The 19833-nt window shown below is 36.3% G+C and overlaps 3 protein-coding genes across 3 annotated transcripts; 2 read left to right on the top strand and 1 right to left on the bottom strand.

Moving 5' to 3' along the window:
* The first annotated feature begins 1293 nt into the window (after positions 1–1293).
* LOC107554171 (cathepsin Z-like) lies at positions 1294–5171 on the top strand. Its single transcript, XM_016236596.1, has 6 exons — positions 1294–1638; positions 2568–2731; positions 3849–4028; positions 4116–4266; positions 4350–4515; positions 4591–5171. Exons 1-6 carry the CDS (start codon positions 1520–1522, stop codon positions 4714–4716), a joined length of 906 nt encoding a protein of 301 aa, XP_016092082.1. The 5' UTR covers positions 1294–1519; the 3' UTR covers positions 4717–5171.
* Positions 5172–5440: 269 nt separating this feature from the next.
* Positions 5441–7036, top strand: LOC107554162 (cathepsin Z-like). Its single transcript, XM_016236586.1, has 5 exons — positions 5441–5456; positions 5667–5846; positions 5934–6084; positions 6168–6333; positions 6409–7036. The coding sequence occupies exons 1-5, from the start codon at positions 5441–5443 to the stop codon at positions 6532–6534; spliced, it is 639 nt and encodes a 212-aa protein (XP_016092072.1). The 3' UTR covers positions 6535–7036.
* A 367-nt stretch (positions 7037–7403) lies between these two features.
* Positions 7404–14910, bottom strand: LOC107554192 (negative elongation factor C/D-like). The gene is made up of 15 exons (XM_016236628.1): positions 14761–14910; positions 14217–14329; positions 14001–14110; positions 13231–13340; positions 12553–12660; positions 12301–12453; positions 12079–12209; positions 11821–11986; positions 11023–11157; positions 10775–10914; positions 10447–10561; positions 10243–10338; positions 8000–8140; positions 7763–7892; positions 7404–7634 (listed from the first exon to the last, which is right to left on the bottom strand). Exons 1-15 carry the CDS (start codon positions 14815–14817, stop codon positions 7600–7602), a joined length of 1740 nt encoding a protein of 579 aa, XP_016092114.1. The 5' UTR covers positions 14818–14910; the 3' UTR covers positions 7404–7599.
* Between the last annotated feature and the right edge of the window lie 4923 nt (positions 14911–19833).

Below are 19833 nucleotides of genomic sequence, written 5' to 3'. Positions count from 1 at the left end.
GGCAAATCCTTTAAATATGAAAACGTACTTACAGGCTGTGAGTCAGCATTATTTGTCAGGATACCGGCATTGTAGGCTACTCGCCCAGAAAACAATCCTCGTCCTCCATAAAATGCGCTGCACACATCTGAATATTTGGGTTGAACTGTTCTGGAACAGTGTTGTAAATACAACTTAACCACTGATTTCTAATTGTGTACTCTTTTGGAAGGCCAAGCAAAGTAGTTTCGCTTTCACAACGAAACAGTGTCTCCACGACATGGCGGCGGCAACAATACTACAGCGAGAATCAAAGTTACGCCTTCTTTCTTTGCGTGAACATTTGGGCGGCATTATGCAAATCTTCCCACATAGTGACATAGACATGTGGGGGCGTGTTTAAACGAGGTGTTTTAGGATGGCGTGGACGAGTCTAAACTTTTATAAAGAATATCTCTTTGGGTTTGATACTTTAGTCTTTGCAACTTCAGGGATCTTATCTATTCACGAACAGCTTGTAACTCTCCAAAGAGAAAGGAAAACTTGAAATCACATCATACGACCCCTTTAAATAAAGCAGAAATAAAATGAAATATAAATATCACATTAAAACATAAATACTTCAATTAAAATGAGAAATGGTGCCTTGGCTACTAACTAAAATAAGTTTAAGTATTAAAATTACTAAAAATAAAAATTAAAGCTAATAATTAAAGCAAAAACTAATAAAAAAAAATGTTACAATTCAAAATATGAACAAATACTATAATGTAGTAAATACATAATACTAAAATAACACTGAAATAAGTTTAAGTATTAAAATTACTAAAAATAAAAATTAAAGCTAATAATTAAAGCAAAAACTAATAAAAAAAATGTTACAATTCAAAATATGAACAAATACTATAATGTAGTAAATACATAATACTAAAATAACACTGGTTTGGGCAAACACAAGCCAACATTTTAGACCCAATATTTTTTTTTTCATATTACGTGCCTCATTATGCCTTACAAAAAATGATTGATACTAGAGCATTTATTGAGACTAATCATTTCCACAAACACACACACAAACAGAGAGAGAGAGAGAGAGAGACTCAAGTTGGCTACAAAAAAACAAATACTGTACATTTCTATAAGTATTACCCAAAAAAGATCCAGTTAATTTTATTGCACACTGACCTTTTGTGACAAAACGCCCTATGCTGTCACACCCTATAGGGTAAGTTGTCACAATGGGGAATTAATGTTTACTCAGAGCTGTTTACTGACACTGAAGTAGATTTTGAAAACGAGCATTTATCCATAAGTTTGTGACCCCTTCCGTGTGTGACAACTAGCCCCGGTCTCGCCAATAATGTACTGTCAGTTATTTCGAGGCCAGAAAGCGTCTGACATGACAAACATAACCTATTTTTCTTAGAAGGTGTCCAATAAGGGTTAGTTTCGATGTTTTCTCCACGCCTCCACGCAGACACGAAGAATAAAACCGCAGTGCAGACTCGCGTGAGGATCATATGACCGCCTGAGATTCAACATGGCTCGCGTGTTTCTCTTGTGTCTGTTCGCTCTGTCGGGGGTTTTCGCCGGACAGTATTTTAACGAGAATGAGCCCTGCTACAGACCCCAGCCGAGGAGAAACCTACAAGGAGTTAAGTATGTAACTATCACTTGTTCTAAAACGACACCAGTTTTGGGTATCAGATGTTTGTTCCCAAGTCAGACTGTTGAGGCTAAAAATACTGTCTTAAGTAGCCACGTCTGGTTTGAACTATTTCTTCTTACTCTCTTAAAAACTGCCCTAAAAGAGAACAAATGAAATGAGTTCTGTTCTGGACATGTTAATGTCATGCTGAGAAATATGCAAAGAAGTGTTAGAAGTTATTTCCTGTACTGTTCTGCACGCTGATATATTTCCTGTTATTCTCGGCTTATTTATAGTTCGTTATCTGTTAGATATTAACTAAGCTGTGCTTTGGTACATTCTAATGATATTATATACTTTAGTTAATTTTTTTTTTATCCTGGCTCATATGTGTGGAATAACACTATAGTTTGACTATTTTTGTTGTATAAAATGTGTGAGTTTTCTGTTTTGAACTGATTTGCCAAAATGCATTCAGCACAGCATACTGTATCCCACAATGCAGTGCACTCAAATTGACTTTCCAGTGAAGTGCATGAGATATTTCCCCCCATTATTTGGTCTCATTTTAATTTTTTGGCTCCATTGTTGCCCAGTGTATTGCAGGCGACTCACGTCATGGCAATTCGGCACATGAAATTATTAAGAGAAAAACCCAGCAGAGTGGTGAAAAGGTAGCCATCATGAGGCCGTTTGACACCTGCTTCATTTATTATTATATATATATGCCATGCCCCCAAGATTCATTTCTCATTTTTGGTTGTTAACTGAAGAACAGATGGCCTGTGCATGGGTTATTTGCTGGAGTTTCCTTCATGGCCTCTTGCTGCTTGCTTTGAATGCCTTTTCAGTGTTTTTGTGATCAGTGAAGAGAGCTGGATTTGTGGCTTAATGGCATATGAAGATGGTTAAACAACTTGAAATTTCTTGTATTCTTCAGGACTGGACCACGTCCTTATGAATATATGAATTTAAAGGAGCTCCCCAAAGCATGGGACTGGAGAAACATTGATGGCGTCAACTACGTCAGCACCACACGCAACCAACACATTCCACAATACTGCGGCTCCTGCTGGGCGCATGGAAGTACTAGTGCTATGGCAGGTGAGGGAAAATGTTAAAAGATATATTTTTTGTGAATCACAAAAAGAAATCGTGAGCAAAATGTCCTGGCTGGTTTTCCCCCCAAAAATGCAGGTAAATATATTTGTGTCCTGTGAGGGAAATCATGGGATTCACATGAGGATGAGTAATTGAAGACGCTTTTTTGTGAAACATACATTTTCACGAGGAGCCACAGAACAGCCCTGTTGTAGCCTCTTACTTCTAACCTGGTTGTTTAATCATTAAAAATGCAATGGCCTGGATCTGTCATGTGCAATTATGATGTTTATGCCATTTGACATTGATGTACCACCTGACTATCATCTTGATGTTAGATTCATATTCAATTTATAGTAAAAAAATAAAATATTTTTTTTATATATATATAATTTTTGACTATCTATTTTTACAATAATCTTGCAAAATAAAGCACAATAAAAAAAACACTTATATAATTTTTTATTTGACCACTTGACCTTGATAATCAATATTTTCTGAAGGTGATGCACCTCTTTTTTTTACTAACGCTTACATTTTTATATATATATATTTATATTTATTATTATTATTTGGTAACACTTTACAATAAGGTTCTATTAGTTAATGCTAGTTAATGTATTAACTAACATGAACAAACAATGAACAATGCATTTATTACAGTATTTATTAATCTTCGTTAATGTTAGTTAATGAAAATACGGTCGTTCATTGTTAGTTCATGTTAATTCAGTGCATTAACTAATGTTAACAAGCACAACTTTTGATTTTAATAATGCATTAGTAAATGTTAAAATTAACATTAGCTAAGATTAATAAATGCTGTAGAAGTATTGTACATGCATAGTTCATGTTAACTAAAGTAGTTAACTAATGAACCTTATTGTAAAGTTTTGATGACATCCTTGCAAAGTAAACTGCAATAAATAAAATGAATTAAAAATAAAATCACTCAGAATTTTTGATTTGACCACTTGACCTTAATAATCAGTATTTTTTTAAAGGGGAAGCAAGTTTTTTTTTTTTACTGCCACTTTGGTGTAAAAGAAAAAATAAATACTAAAATTCCTCTTTTCTTGTCAGTCGTTTGTAACTTGATTGCTCTCTTTTTTTCTTTTAGATCGGATCAACATCAAGCGGAAAGCAGCATGGCCATCTGCCTATCTCTCTGTCCAGAACGTGATTGACTGTGGCAACGCGGGTTCCTGCAATGGTGGAGATCATTCTGGTGTTTGGGAATATGCACACAGTAACGGCATTCCTGATGAAACCTGCAACAACTATCAAGCCAAAAATCAGGGTGAGAAAGTTGTTTGGTGTCGTATCTGGTAGTTTGCTTGCATGGACATTTGTTTTGCATTAGTTTGTATTTCTGTTTTTTTTTCAGACTGTAACTCCTTTAATCAGTGTGGAACTTGCACAACCTTTGGCGTGTGTAATGTAGTAAAGAACTTCACTCTCTGGAAAGTCGGAGACTATGGCTCAGCCAGCGGGCTGGACAAGATGAAAGCTGAGATCTATTCTGGAGGACCCATCAGGTATACAAACTGCTTGGTTATGGATTTGTAATATAATCTCCTTATAATTGAAGATTTTGACACAGACACTTTTGCCTTTGTAGTTGTGGAATCATGGCAACAGATAAGCTGGATGCGTACACAGGTGGTGTGTACTCGGAGTACGTACAGGACCCCTATATAAACCACATTGTATCTGTAGCCGGCTGGGGCGTTGATGAAAATGGAGTGGAATACTGGGTCATCCGTAATTCTTGGGGAGAGCCATGGGTAAGCAGAACCTGAAAATTAGCCCTTCAAACAAATGAAGATGTTGAACGTGTGTTCTGGTCTTTTATTCTTTAGGGAGAGAAAGGCTGGCTCAGAATAGTCACCAGCGCGTACAAGGGCGGCAGTGGGAGCCAGTACAACCTCGCCATCGAAGAGGACTGCATGTATGGAGACCCCATCCTACCCAAAAACTACCTGTAGTTGGCTGTGGCATGTTCTTCACATGCAAACGCAGTCTTAGATTTGCCAAAAATGATGATTTTTTTTATGCTGCCTAAGATCAGTTGCAGAAGTTTGGTTTTAATCGTTTTTAATCTCAGGAAAGTTTCATCAGAAATTGTACAGAATTGTTTCTGTAATTCTGCATTCATAGGCCTTCTTTTTTTAATGGTTTTCTACACTACTTAATGAACAAAAAGGGAAAAGTAGTTCACCCTTTTTTTTATTTTTTTTATACCAGGACATTTAATATTTTAGGATGTTTTAAATGGACCGACCTCGGGCCAAATGGTCATCTAATGATCTTGTTTTGCTGAAAAGGTTTTGGGATTTGCTATGTTGTATTAAAAGCAAACATCTCTTTCTGATGGGGATTTTGCTTTTAATGCATCTGTCAAACTATGTCAACATGTGAAGCCATGGATCAGTTTAATAAATGCACTGTTTCAATGAACAATACATTTATTACAGTATTTATTAATCTTTGTTAATGTTAGTTAATGAAAATACAGTCGTTCATTGTTAGTTCATGTTAATTCACAGTGCATTAACTAATGTTAACAAGCACAACTTTTGATTTTAATAATGCATTAGTAAATGTTAAAATTAACATTAGCTAAGATTAATAAATGCTGTAGAAGTATTGTACATGCATAGTTCATGTTAACTAAAGTAGTTAACTAATGAACCTTATTGTAAAGTTTTGATGACATCCTTGCAAAGTAAACTGCAATAAATAAAATGAATTAAAAATAAAATCACTCAGAATTTTTGATTTGACCACTTGACCTTAATAATCAGTATTTTTTTAAAGGGGAAGCAAGTTTTTTTTTTTTTTACTACCACTTTGGTGTAAAAGAAAAAATAAATACTAAAATTCCTCTTTTCTTGTCAGTCGTTTGTAACTTGATTGCTCTCTTTTTTTCTTTTAGATCGGATCAACATCAAGCGGAAAGCAGCATGGCCATCTGCCTATCTCTCTGTCCAGAACGTGATTGACTGTGGCAACGCGGGTTCCTGCAATGGTGGAGATCATTCTGGTGTTTGGGAATATGCACACAGTAACGGCATTCCTGATGAAACCTGCAACAACTATCAAGCCAAAAATCAGGGTGAGAAAGTTGTTTGGTGTCGTATCTGGTAGTTTGCTTGCATGGACATTTGTTTTGCATTAGTTTGTATTTCTGTTTTTTTTTCAGACTGTAACTCCTTTAATCAGTGTGGAACTTGCACAACCTTTGGCGTGTGTAATGTAGTAAAGAACTTCACTCTCTGGAAAGTCGGAGACTATGGCTCAGCCAGCGGGCTGGACAAGATGAAAGCTGAGATCTATTCTGGAGGACCCATCAGGTATACAAACTGCTTGGTTATGGATTTGTAATATAATCTCCTTATAATTGAAGATTTTGACACAGACACTTTTGCCTTTGTAGTTGTGGAATCATGGCAACAGATAAGCTGGATGCGTACACAGGTGGTGTGTACTCGGAGTACGTACAGGACCCCTATATAAACCACATTGTATCTGTAGCCGGCTGGGGCGTTGATGAAAATGGAGTGGAATACTGGGTCATCCGTAATTCTTGGGGAGAGCCATGGGTAAGCAGAACCTGAAAATTAGCCCTTCAAACAAATGAAGATGTTGAACGTGTGTTCTGGTCTTTTATTCTTTAGGGAGAGAAAGGCTGGCTCAGAATAGTCACCAGCGCGTACAAGGGCGGCAGTGGGAGCCAGTACAACCTCGCCATCGAAGAGGACTGCATGTATGGAGACCCCATCCTACCCAAAAACTACCTGTAGTTGGCTGTGGCATGTTCTTCACATGCAAACGCAGTCTTAGATTTGCCAAAAATGATGATTTTTTTTATGCTGCCTAAGATCAGTTGCAGAAGTTTGGTTTTAATCGTTTTTAATCTCAGGAAAGTTTCATCAGAAATTGTACAGAATTGTTTCTGTAATTCTGCATTCATAGGCCTTCTTTTTTTAATGGTTTTCTACACTACTTAATGAACAAAAAGGGAAAAGTAGTTCACCCTTTTTTTTATTTTTTTTATACCAGGACATTTAATATTTTAGGATGTTTTAAATGGACCGACCTCGGGCCAAATGGTCATCTAATGATCTTGTTTTGCTGAAAAGGTTTTGGGATTTGCTATGTTGTATTAAAAGCAAACATCTCTTTCTGATGGGGATTTTGCTTTTAATGCATCTGTCAAACTATGTCAACATGTGAAGCCATGGATCAGTTTAATAAATGCACTGTTTTCAATCACACTCATCAATAAAAGTCTTATCAAGTTCTTCTACTTGTCATTTTTTTAATGGGCATTTTTGCTAAATTGCTTTAGTTTAAACAACAATGCCTCAGAGTTTATTACCAACATCTAAACTGTCTTTGTTTTCAGTTATAGCATGCAAGGACCACACCTATACTTTTAACAAATGCTTTGCTTTAGTTTAGTTTGGAACTGTTTTGAAGAAGCATATACAGCAGTAAAGCTGCCTCTCAATTAAATTGCCATCTACATTTACTAAAGACTAAAACCTCCAAAGAAACATGTTAACAGTATACCTGACCGTGACATATATTGTGACCTTTGAAATGATGACAGATTTAGTACAATCATGTTTAATAAAAATTACAATATACAAGAAAAACCAACGTCACAAATTGTTTCTAAGCAAAATAGAAGCTCTACAAGTTATGACCTCAAAAACACACTTTCAAAGTTTACCATTCAAGTCAGTATTTTCTTTGAAAAGGTCAACCCAACAGTTATGTACACTGAAATTAGGTCTATGAAAGGTGCTCCGGTCCTACGAGTTGATCCTTTCACTTTTCAAACGTCCCTCTAATTTCGAAGTTTAGTTCATCATAATGAAGTTGGATTTGCAGTGAGCTTTAATGAAAAATTGGAGATTATTAAAGCACTACAATTATAAAACCACTACATAATTTGCATGAGTTGCATTTGTGTGCCTCGTCATAAGTCATGGTTCCTCTTTTTTAAAAAAAAAAACGACTCACCAATGAACTCAGCTACAGGGTCATGTTCTCCCTCAGTGCGGATTGTTCCTGCTATGCTGTCATTTTCTAGGATGGGCAAAAACAGCTGGACAAAGTCGGAGGTATATGGAGGGGTTATCACATCTAGAACCTGTCCAAAATTAAATAGAGACAAGAAAATCAACCACAGACTCAATAATGACAGAAGAAACTGCCACACAAATCAATCAGAGCTCAAAACAAAGACCTGAGACTCACCTCTGTAACAAAGTATCTGATAAGTGAAATATCGGTGTTGAGCTTCTCAAGACATTTGCGGATGTAGCTGACCACTGGAAGAACATAACCTCGACTCAATAGGTGAACCATACGGTCCAGTAAGGTCTTCTTGAGCTCCAGCTGAAAAACAAAAGATAAATATTAGTCAGAATTTAGTTATAAATGTGAGCACTGGAGACGCAAATAAAAATGACAAACCTGCTCCATGACATCAAGCTGCGAGTGCTCGGTCTCAAACAATTTTATGAGCAACTGTAACACCTGAGGATGGAGAAGCTGATGGCATGTGCTGATCTGAGAAATAAAGACAAATGTTTATTCTTCAGTATCTTCATAATAATGGTTAGGGAGGTGACCAGTTTGTACCCTGTTGGTATATTTAAATTAAAAAACAATGGTATGACATGGAGGTTATGTTTACCTCATCTAGCAGTGCTAGATGGACAGGAGTGTGGTCCGTCTGTAGCTGGAAGTAACGCGGCTCAGACACCGTCCAGTCGACCCACTTCAGCACTCCCATCGCTACCACTGGAAACCTGCAACACAAATACAAAAATATCAAATATATAATCTTATAAGACACTACTGTTCAGAAGGTAAAATGAATCCTGTTTTTCAGCGAGGATTTTCAAAAGTGACAATAGAGACATTTATAATGTTACAAAATATTTTTAAAAATGCTGTTCTTTTGAACTTTCTATTCATTAAAGTCTCCTTAAAAATACATATATAAATGTGTTTGTTCATACCTTATGCACTGGTATAACGTGCTGAGTTCTGCTACTAGCTCTGTAGCTCCCTTGTTCTCATTGCAGCAGAGATTATGAACCGTCTCAATGGCCTTTGAGGTCGACTTCAGCTCATCCTTATTTATATTCACACGCTTGTTCTAGAAACAAGTAATATTTTATGTAATCCTCCACAACATTTCTTGTAAAGATAATGTACCGAGAAATATGTATATACAGTATGTGTTAAGAGTGGTTTTAATACACACTTTTTTCCATGTTTCCACAACACTAGCAGCATACGCTAAGATGTGGATGTATTTATGCTTGTGGTCCTGGTTGATTTTAGCTCCGGGTTTAAATAGCGACTGCATGAACAGATCCAAAAAGGCAGGAACTCGGATCTACACGGAGAGAGGAGCAGTTCAGTTAACATCAGTTTAGTAAATACAGTTTTCTTTAGGTATTTGTTAAAGAAATAGTTCACCCAAAATTTTACATTTACGTTAGGCGATTCATGATGTAAATGAGTTTGTTTCAGATTTGGAGATATTTAGAAATTTAGTTAAAATGCCTTGATGGCTTTTCACTTCACAAGACATTAACTGATGGACTAGAATTGTGGGTTACTGTGATGTTTTTATCAACTGTTTGGACTCTCATTCTGACGGCACCCATTCACTGCAGAGGATTCATTGGTGAGCAAGAGATGTAATGCTACATTTCTCCCAACCTGTTCCAATTAAAGAAATAAACTCATCTATATCTTGGATGGCCTGAGGGCGAGTAAATCTTCAGCACATATTCATTTTTGGTTAACTATTTCTTAAAAGCTAGTAACAAATTGTTAGCAATATACTACATTTATGTGCAACTTAATACTTCTAACCCTTTGTATATTTATGTTTAAGTATTTCTTCTCTGCATCTCTCCTTTGCATCATTGGCTTGTTTCCTAATATAGCTGTCTAAAAAAATGTGCAATTCAATACTACAAATATTATTGGCACCGAACAATTTGTGAAAATGCTTTGGATTAAAATTGTTGGCTAAATGCATAAACGTAAATGTAGATTCTGACCAGCTCTACAGGAGGTGGATCCATGCTACTGAACATCTTGAACAAGACTGTGATGTCTGCTGGGTTCAGAGCCCCTTTGGACAGCATGGCACCAAGAGCCTGGCATGCGCGTGGATATGCAGCAGCTGTGCCCAGCGCTAATGTGATCTGACTGGCATCATGTCCTCTAAACATTGAAAACCAATCAATAACATGGTTATAATTAATAATCTGATCAATAAAGCAGATCAAACAACTGAGAGTGTTACACAAAGACCACTGGAAGAACATAACCTCGACTCAATAGGTGAACCATACGGTCCAGTAAGGTCTTCTTGAGCTCCAGCTGAAAAAAATCATTGTCAGAATTTAACCTGAGCACTGGAGGAGCAAATACAAATGCACTGATTCTGCCATTTTTGCAGTCTTACAAACCTGCTCCATGACATCAAGCTGCGAGTGCTCCGTCTCGAACAGTTTGATGAGCAACTGTAACACCTGCGGATGGAGAAGCTGATGGCATGTGCTGATCTGAGAAATAAAGACAAATTTTAATGCTTAAACTATGGTGAATCAGAATCTTCATAATAATGGTTTGGGTAGTGACCAGTTCGTACTCTGTTGGTATATTTAATTTACCTCATCCAGTAGTGCTAGATGGACAGGAGTGTGGTCCGTCTGTAGCTGGAAGTAACGCGGCTCAGACACCGTCCAGTCGACCCACTTCAGCACTCCCATCGCTACCACTGGAAACCTGCAACACAAATACAAAAATATCAAATATATAATCTTATAAGACACTACTGTTCAGAAGGTAAAATGAATCCTGTTTTTCAGCGAGGATTTTCAAAAGTGACAATAGAGACATTTATAATGTTACAAAATATTTTTAAAAATGCTGTTCTTTTGAACTTTCTATTCATTAAAGTCTCCTTAAAAATACATATATAAATGTGTTTGTTCATACCTTATGCACTGGTATAACGTGCTGAGTTCTGCTACTAGCTCTGTAGCTCCCTTGTTCTCATTGCAGCAGAGATTATGAACCGTCTCAATGGCCTTTGAGGTCGACTTCAGCTCATCCTTATTTATATTCACACGCTTGTTCTAGAAACAAGTAATATTTTATGTAATCCTCCACAACATTTCTTGTAAAGATAATGTACCGAGAAATATGTATATACAGTATGTGTTAAGAGTGGTTTTAATACACACTTTTTTCCATGTTTCCACAACACTAGCAGCATACGCTAAGATGTGGATGTATTTATGCTTGTGGTCCTGGTTGATTTTAGCTCCGGGTTTAAATAGCGACTGCATGAACAGATCCAAAAAGGCAGGAACTCGGATCTACACGGAGAGAGGAGCAGTTCAGTTAACATCAGTTTAGTAAATACAGTTTTCTTTAGGTATTTGTTAAAGAAATAGTTCACCCAAAATTTTACATTTACGTTAGGCGATTCATGATGTAAATGAGTTTGTTTCAGATTTGGAGATATTTAGAAATTTAGTTAAAATGCCTTGATGGCTTTTCACTTCACAAGACATTAACTGATGGACTAGAATTGTGGGTTACTGTGATGTTTTTATCAACTGTTTGGACTCTCATTCTGACGGCACCCATTCACTGCAGAGGATTCATTGGTGAGCAAGAGATGTAATGCTACATTTCTCCCAATCTGTTCCAATTAAAGAAATAAACTCATCTATATCTTGGATGGCCTGAGGGCGAGTAAATCTTCAGCACAGATTCATTTTTGGTTAACTATTTCTTAAAAGCTAGTAACAAATTGTTAGCAATATACTACATTTATGTGCAACTTAATACTTCTAACCCTTTGTATATTTATGTTTAAGTATTTCTTCTCTGCATCATTGGCTTGTTTCCTAATATAGCTGTCTAAAAAAATGTGCAATTCAATACTACAAATATTATTGGCACCGAACAATTTGTGAAAATGCTTTGGATTAAAATTGTTGGCTAAATGCATAAACGTAAATGTAGATTCTGACCAGCTCTACAGGAGGTGGATCCATGCTACTGAACATCTTGAACAAGACTGTGATGTCTGCTGGGTTCAGAGCCCCTTTGGACAGCATGGCACCAAGAGCCTGGCATGCGCGTGGATATGCAGCAGCTGTGCCCAGCGCTAATGTGATCTGACTGGCATCATGTCCTCTAAACATTGAAAACCAATCAATAACATGGTTATAATTAATAATCTGATCAATAAAGCAGATCAAACAACTGAGAGTGTTACACAAAAGCACCTCTCATGGGCGTATTTCTGTACTTCCTGTCCAATTCGCCGCATTGCTGAGCCGCCCTGCTCCTCCTGAGCGAGGATGGACATCATGGCCTGAGCGAACAAGTACGTGTGCTCACCGTGACACACCATCTTCTGCTCAAAACACACAAGAATGAGATCCGATTGTAAAAATACAACCATAAATATAAATACTGCAACCTCAAAAAGTATCAGCAATACTCACAGCAAATTCAGGCAGATTTTTCTCCAGATTCTGTTCTCCTCCATCCAGGAGTGTAGCGAGAGAGGTTCTTAGGACTCTGGAGAAAACCTCCAACTGTTGACAGGCTGTGGACACACTTGTGATCTCTCCTTGGTATCCTGCATCTGAAATCAACTAAAGACAACATACATGATCAAGAATTTTTTTTTTTACCACTACATAAACTCAATATGAAAGTCTTTGACTCACTTCAGCCCATTTTTTTTTTTTTACCTTGACAGTGAAGTTGAGCATCAGGCAGTCTGGATGTGCCTCAGCCAGTTTGTAGAACAGATCTCTCCATGTTGTGTGTGCTATCATCTGCTCCAACCATGCTGGTGTCTGAACAGAGATGAACATTAAACTCATTAGCCTAATAAAGTCCAACTGTAAGTAGCAAAATACTTTTTCTTCTGTATTGTAACAGCTTAGCGAAAAACTGAAAATGGAGATTTTGGAAATGGAAATAAGATTTTGGAATTTGAGATGCAAAAATGAAGGCAGATTAAATCATGTTAAAGATTCGAAAATGAATTTATACAATTAAACACATGGACAAATCATTCACAATAAGATCATTAACCTGCATTTACAAAATAGAGAAATATACTTTGTGAAAATGACTACTTCTGACTATTGTTTTTGGAAATAACAGGCTACAGTCTCTACAATATTTATGCAACACAAATGAACACCATAAAAATATATAATTCTTAAGGAAAATGAAAAGGAATTTTTTTTTTAACATTTTGCAACTACTTAGTAAATCTTAAAAAGGAAAATAAAAATACTAACCCCTCAAATGAAGAATAAATGTAATACCCCAACAAATTATGAAAAAATAACAAATGTACTTAACTTTATAATTTATTGAAAAAAAAAAATATATATATATATATATAAAAACATCACCTCTCCCTCAACAGTGAAAATAGAATCTGCTTTCTGAGGGTCAAAGTGTTTGATCAAGAGACTCTTTAAATGATTCTCTACGCGCTCCTGCACCTGCGCCGGCTCCACACCTGCAAAGGAGAAACACACTAAAGTCAGTCTTTAGAACTGACAGCATTTTTATAACAGGTGTGACTCTCAAACTGCCCCGTTCACGTTTATATATACACTTTTAGGTATGTTTTTTTTTCCGTGCCTTAACCATGGTGACAGTGACACGCGAGTTCATCCGTTAATTATTCCACAGCAGCTTTATTTCTGTATTTGAGTATTTAAGTCGTGTGAAAACCACAAAACTAACCAGAGCTTGCTCCGGTGGACAAAAGTGACTGGATTTAAAACCTTCAGATGACACACAGCTGATATCTACGTCTCTGTAAGTTATGGAAACCGACTAGTTAGTAATTCAGACTGTTTGATTTATGTTTATGGTTAGTTGACTCTAACCAAAATTCAGATTTATAGCAGCCTCTTACCCTGTGTAGTTAGAGGTATGTTATCATACTATTTGTCCAGTACGTTCCCGTTCACGAAATTTCATCTGCCAGCCCTTAAAATGTATAATAACTGAACCGTGTGTGAACGTAACCGTTATTAAGAATACCACACAGGACGGACAACCGTATTCTGCTAATGGGTGATAACTCAGTGGTCATTTAGGGAGTCGTGAAGTGTGCAGAAATTCCAGTATAAATGCATGTACACAGGATATTTGGCCAACATTCACTGACCCATCTGGATGAGCCACTCCGCTAGAAGATTGACCGTCTGTGCAACAGCAGAGTAGTTTTCTGAGAGCAGCTGGATGACATGCTCAGGTGAACCACCTGCCTGGAAATACCTGCGGAGACACGGACACAAATTAACCTGACAAAGTTCAAAGTTGGTGTTAATCATCTTCCCCTTTTATCTATAGAAGCCGCCCTCTCTCCATTCGGTTGACTTACGCTTTCAGGGTGTTAAACACGGTGGGCTCCATGATATAGTCTCTGCTGGAGAATTTCTGCAGACACTGCTCCTGAACTTTTCCATCAGCCTCAGCATCCGCGTATCCATCCTCCTGGAGCCACAGAAAGAGGGGAAACGATCAAGCCATCTTTTAGTGGCGAATCAGAAGCTATTTAACGAGATTAGAGTAGTTCTCATAACAACAGAATATTATTTGTGCATATTACAATCCAACATTTTAACTCTCGTTATTACGACAGCAATAGGGAAGTTTTTTTTGGCACGATGGTAACTGCATGTTTTTGTCTATGTAACGTTACCATGTTTCATCTTAGTATAATTATGGATTTTGAACATGTACCATGTAGTTATTATAATTACCTTGGAGTTTATGGTAAACATGGTACCACGACTGTACTTTTAGTAAGTGTAACGTTAAATGGAAATCAAAGCAACTCCTGATTTCAAAATTGTAACGTTAGCTGGTAAATCAGATTATAATTTCATGGTCTTGGTGTCTGTGGGGTGGTTTCAGTAAACTACCATGTTGCCGTCATGTCCCTCCCATTCTCCAACATTGCCGTAGTATTCTTCGTTCATTGCGAGAGATAAACGGATTTCTGTAATCCAGAAACGCGACTGTTTACAAAATGCGTACGAGTCGAGATCACCGAGCGGCGCGTGTATAATACGTCACTTGATAACGGACTAGAGCGCTTGCTTCTGGACTGGAGTGAACTACACACTGAGATCATGTGTACTTGACTGCGACTAGAACGACTATACATTTAAATGTTAATATTTATTCTTAAATGTGTATTTTAATACAATGTCAAACAATGTGAAATTATTGTAATCAGTCAAATCCGCTGTTGAAACATATTGGATTATATATATATATCAGGGATGTAACGATTCACTCAACTCACGATTCGATTCACGATTTTTTTTTTTTTACAAAATGAGATTTAAGACAAATTATAAATTAAATGTGTCCTTTTATTATTGCTTGGACAAAATACTGCACGTTTCTTTGTGACATTTAAATATAACACTATAATAATATACTAATATAGCACTTGTAAATGATTGCTCTTTTGTTGGATTTGAAGCGTTTGCTAAATAACAAAAATGAGACATGCATAAATAAACACTAAATTTTTAAAAATGTTTAAATATCCAATAAAATGCCAATATATTATAAATCATTTAATAATTCAAAATCAAGCATACATCAAAATTCTGATATTAAATTATCTTATTTCATACATTTAGTAAAAATTCACTAAAATGTTTTTTTAAAAGAGAAAGAGCTTATGAAATAGCTAGGGATGTAACGATTCACTCAACTCACGTTTCGATTCGATTCACGATTTTTTTTATTTTTTTTTTTTTTTTACAAAATGAGATTTAAGACAAATTATAAATTAAATGTGTCCTTTTATTATTGCTTGGACAAAATACTGCACGTTTCTTTGTGAAATTTAAATATAACACTATAATAATATAGCAAATTATTGCTCTTTTGTTGGTTTTGATTGCTTCTATTGTCCTCATTTGTTAGTCACTTTGGATAAAAGCGTCTGCTAAATAACAAAATTTAAATATAATGTAAATGTAAATAACAAAACTAAATAGAAATTTTAAAACAAGCCCCAAATCAAATAAATACACACAGGACGGACAACCGTATTCTGCTAATGGGTGATAACTCAGTGGTCATTTAGGGAGTCGTGAAGTGTGCAGAAATTCCAGTATAAATGCATGTACACAGGATATTTGGCCAACATTCACTGACCCATCTGGATGAGCCACTCCGCTAGAAGATTGACCGTCTGTGCAACAGCAGAGTAGTTTTCTGAGAGCAGCTGGATGACATGCTCAGGTGAACCACCTGCCTGGAAATACCTGCGGAGACACGGACACAAATTAACCTGACAAAGTTCAAAGTTGGTGTTAATCATCTTCCCCTTTTATCTATAGAAGCCGCCCTCTCTCCATTCGGTTGACTTACGCTTTCAGGGTGTTAAACACGGTGGGCTCCATGATATAGTCTCTGCTGGAGAATTTCTGCAGACACTGCTCCTGAACTTTTCCATCAGCCTCAGCATCCGCGTATCCATCCTCCTGGAGCCACAGAAAGAGGGGAAACGATCAAGCCATCTTTTAGTGGCGAATCAGAAGCTATTTAACGAGATTAGAGTAGTTCTCATAACAACAGAATATTATTTGTGCATATTACAATCCAACATTTTAACTCTCGTTATTACGACAGCAATAGGGAAGTTTTTTTTGGCACGATGGTAACTGCATGTTTTTGTCTATGTAACGTTACCATGTTTCATCTTAGTATAATTATGGATTTTGAACATGTACCATGTAGTTATTATAATTACCTTGGAGTTTATGGTAAACATGGTACCACGACTGTACTTTTAGTAAGTGTAACGTTAAATGGAAATCAAAGCAACTCCTGATTTCAAAATTGTAACGTTAGCTGGTAAATCAGATTATAATTTCATGGTCTTGGTGTCTGTGGGGTGGTTTCAGTAAACTACCATGTTGCCGTCATGTCCCTCCCATTCTCCAACATTGCCGTAGTATTCTTCGTTCATTGCGAGAGATTTCTGTATTTCTGTAATCCAGAAACGCGACTGTTTACAAAATGCGTACGAGTCGAGATCACCGAGCGGCGCGTGTACACTTGATAACTTGATAACGGACTAGAGCGCTTGCTTCTGGACTGGAGTGAACTACACACTGAGATCATGTGTACTTGACTGCGACTAGAACGACTATACATTTAAATGTTAATATTTATTCTTAAATGTGTATTTTAATACAATGTCAAACAATGTGAAATTATTGTAATCAGTCAAATCCGCTGTTGAAACATATTGGATTATATATATATATCAGGGATGTAACGATTCACTCAACTCACGATTCGATTCACGATTTTTTTTTTTTTTACAAAATGAGATTTAAGACAAATTATAAATTAAATGTGTCCTTTTATTATTGCTTGGACAAAATACTGCACGTTTCTTTGTGACATTTAAATATAACACTATAATAATATACTAATATAGCACTTGTAAATGATTGCTCTTTTGTTGGATTTGAAGCGTTTGCTAAATAACAAAAATGAGACATGCATAAATAAACACTAAATTTTTAAAAATGTTTAAATATCCAATAAAATGCCAATATATTATAAATCATTTAATAATTCAAAATCAAGCATACGTCAAAATTCTGATATTAAATTATCTTATTTCATACATTTAGTAAAAATTCACTAAAATGTTTTTTTCAAAGAGAAAGAGCTTATGAAATAGCTAGGGATGTAACGATTCACTCAACTCACGTTTCGATTCGATTCACGATTTTTTTTATTTTTACAAAATGAGATTTAACACAAATTATAAATTAAATGTGTCATTTTATTATTGCTTGCCATATTTAAATCGATTTTCAACCGGCTCGCAGTTAATCGTTACATCACAAACAAACAAACAAATAAATACATAAATAATAAAATACATATATATGAGAGAGATATTTCTGGAGCAGATTTCGAGTGGTTTAAATCGATTATACTTACCTATTTAAATGTCATCAGTAGGGGAACAAAAATCCTCCACGCGACCCAATGGAGGATTCGGCCTTCTGGGCCGTCAAGTGCCCTTATAGAGATTCTGAAAAAGTTATTTGCTAGTAACCTGTGCTGCCCAATGGGAGTGTTGTAAACTCCTAAATGGCCAGAAGAGCCATTTTGAACAGCGCTGTTTGAAACTATCCTGGTCACACACACCAATGGCAACTTTATCCAAAAGTCAAGTTTAGACCCAGATGTGGTACTCACTCTGTATATTGAGCCCCTAATTGAATCGCGATTTGTTTAGCATCTCAACCGATTTGAATCGTCACATATTTCAATCGATTTTCAACCGGCTCGCAGTTAATCGTTACATCACAAACAAACAAACAAACAAACAAACAAACAAATAAATACATAAATAATAAAATACATATATATGAGAGAGATATTTCTGGAGCAGATTTCGAGTGGTTTAAATCGATTATACTTACCTATTTAAATGTCATCAGTAGGGGAACAAAAATCCTCCACGTGACCCAATGGAGGATTCGGCCTTCTGGGCCGTCAAGTGCCCTTATAGAGATTCTGAAAAAGTTATTTGCTAGTAACCTGTGCTGCCCAATGGGAGTGTTGTAAACTCCTAAATGGCCAGAAGAGCCATTTTGAACAGCGCTGTTTGAAACTATCCTGGTCACACACACCAATGGCAACTTTATCCAAAAGTCAAGTTTAGACCCAGATGTGGTACTCACTCTGTATATTGAGAAAACTGGGACGGGATTACTTGGATAAACTGTGATCTATATACTACTTTTAGGAATCCTAAAACCTGTTCAACCTGTCTGCACTCAACCCAAGATATTAAATGGGATTTTAAGGGTTTGTATAATATTTATTATTAAATGTTTTTGACATTAAAAAAAAAAGGTTCACTTAAATAGTCCTCATAAAAAAAGTGCAAGTTCCTCATATATCAGACTTAGTCGTATGAATGTGAGTGTATTAAGAAATACTTACAGTCCAGTAGGTGTCCCTGTGGTTCATGGGGTGTTGAGGGTGACAAACACCGAATAAAAAAACTTCCTACAAAAAGCAATGGAGCGGGGGAACTGTGACGCCACTTTGTAGGCCGATCGTCTGTTAGCATCGCACTGGTTCCCCCGACAAAAACCCTATAGGATTTTTCCATAGGCTTTTGGATTATTGCAAAAAATAAACTCGGTGTTCAACCATAGTTCATGAAACTTACACGATTTGTCCATCAAGATAATATAACTTTTATGAATTTTGAAGCCTAAATAAAAGCGCCAGAACTTAAAAGCTAAACTTCGGCTATAAACGAACTACACCACCACGGTCGCTCGCTTTCAACGTCACCACCACCACGATTCCCACTTTTCAAACTTGTTTCAGTGAAAAGGATTTACTCCGTATATGAATTTTAATCCACGCTACATGAACCTTTTCATATAAACTGGAATAAATACAAAACTAGAGCCAAATTAAAACAGAAATGAGACATTTATAATAAATAGTAAAGTGAATAAATGAAATAATCATAACTAAAGGACATATGAAAGCATGTATTTCTGTACATTTAAAATCCAATAAATCCTTGATTAATATGAATACTTTAATTAAAAACGTGTTTCCGTGTACTATTCAATACAATTCTAGTGCATTTAATCTATTAAATAACAGCAGAGTGAGCGAGTTTTTGGATATGGTACGATTCAATTATTTTAGTAAATAAAGTACCACAAGTACCACATTGCTTCTAGGAAATCCTCAATCTATATGCTTTCTAGCAGCTTAATGCGGCCGTAAACATTTCAATTTAACGTGGCTTTAAACACTATGCATCGTTAAAGTTTCACTTTCACCACGACTAAGCCGGTAAATGTGGTGTTTACATGGAATAATCATAGGAGTTTACCTTATGGTACGAACCCAGAGTCTCCGTATCAGTAGGAAAGCGATAAAACGAGCATCTTCCATCCGAGCACTTGTTG

The sequence above is a fragment of the Sinocyclocheilus grahami genome, unplaced genomic scaffold (assembly GCF_001515645.1).
Source record: "Sinocyclocheilus grahami isolate Dianchi unplaced genomic scaffold, SAMN03320097.WGS_v1.1 scaffold493.1, whole genome shotgun sequence".
NCBI classification, from domain to species: Eukaryota; Metazoa; Chordata; class Actinopteri; order Cypriniformes; family Cyprinidae; genus Sinocyclocheilus; species Sinocyclocheilus grahami.
The sequence above is the reverse complement of the archived record's forward strand: the minus strand, read 5'-3'. Positions and strand labels throughout refer to the sequence as shown.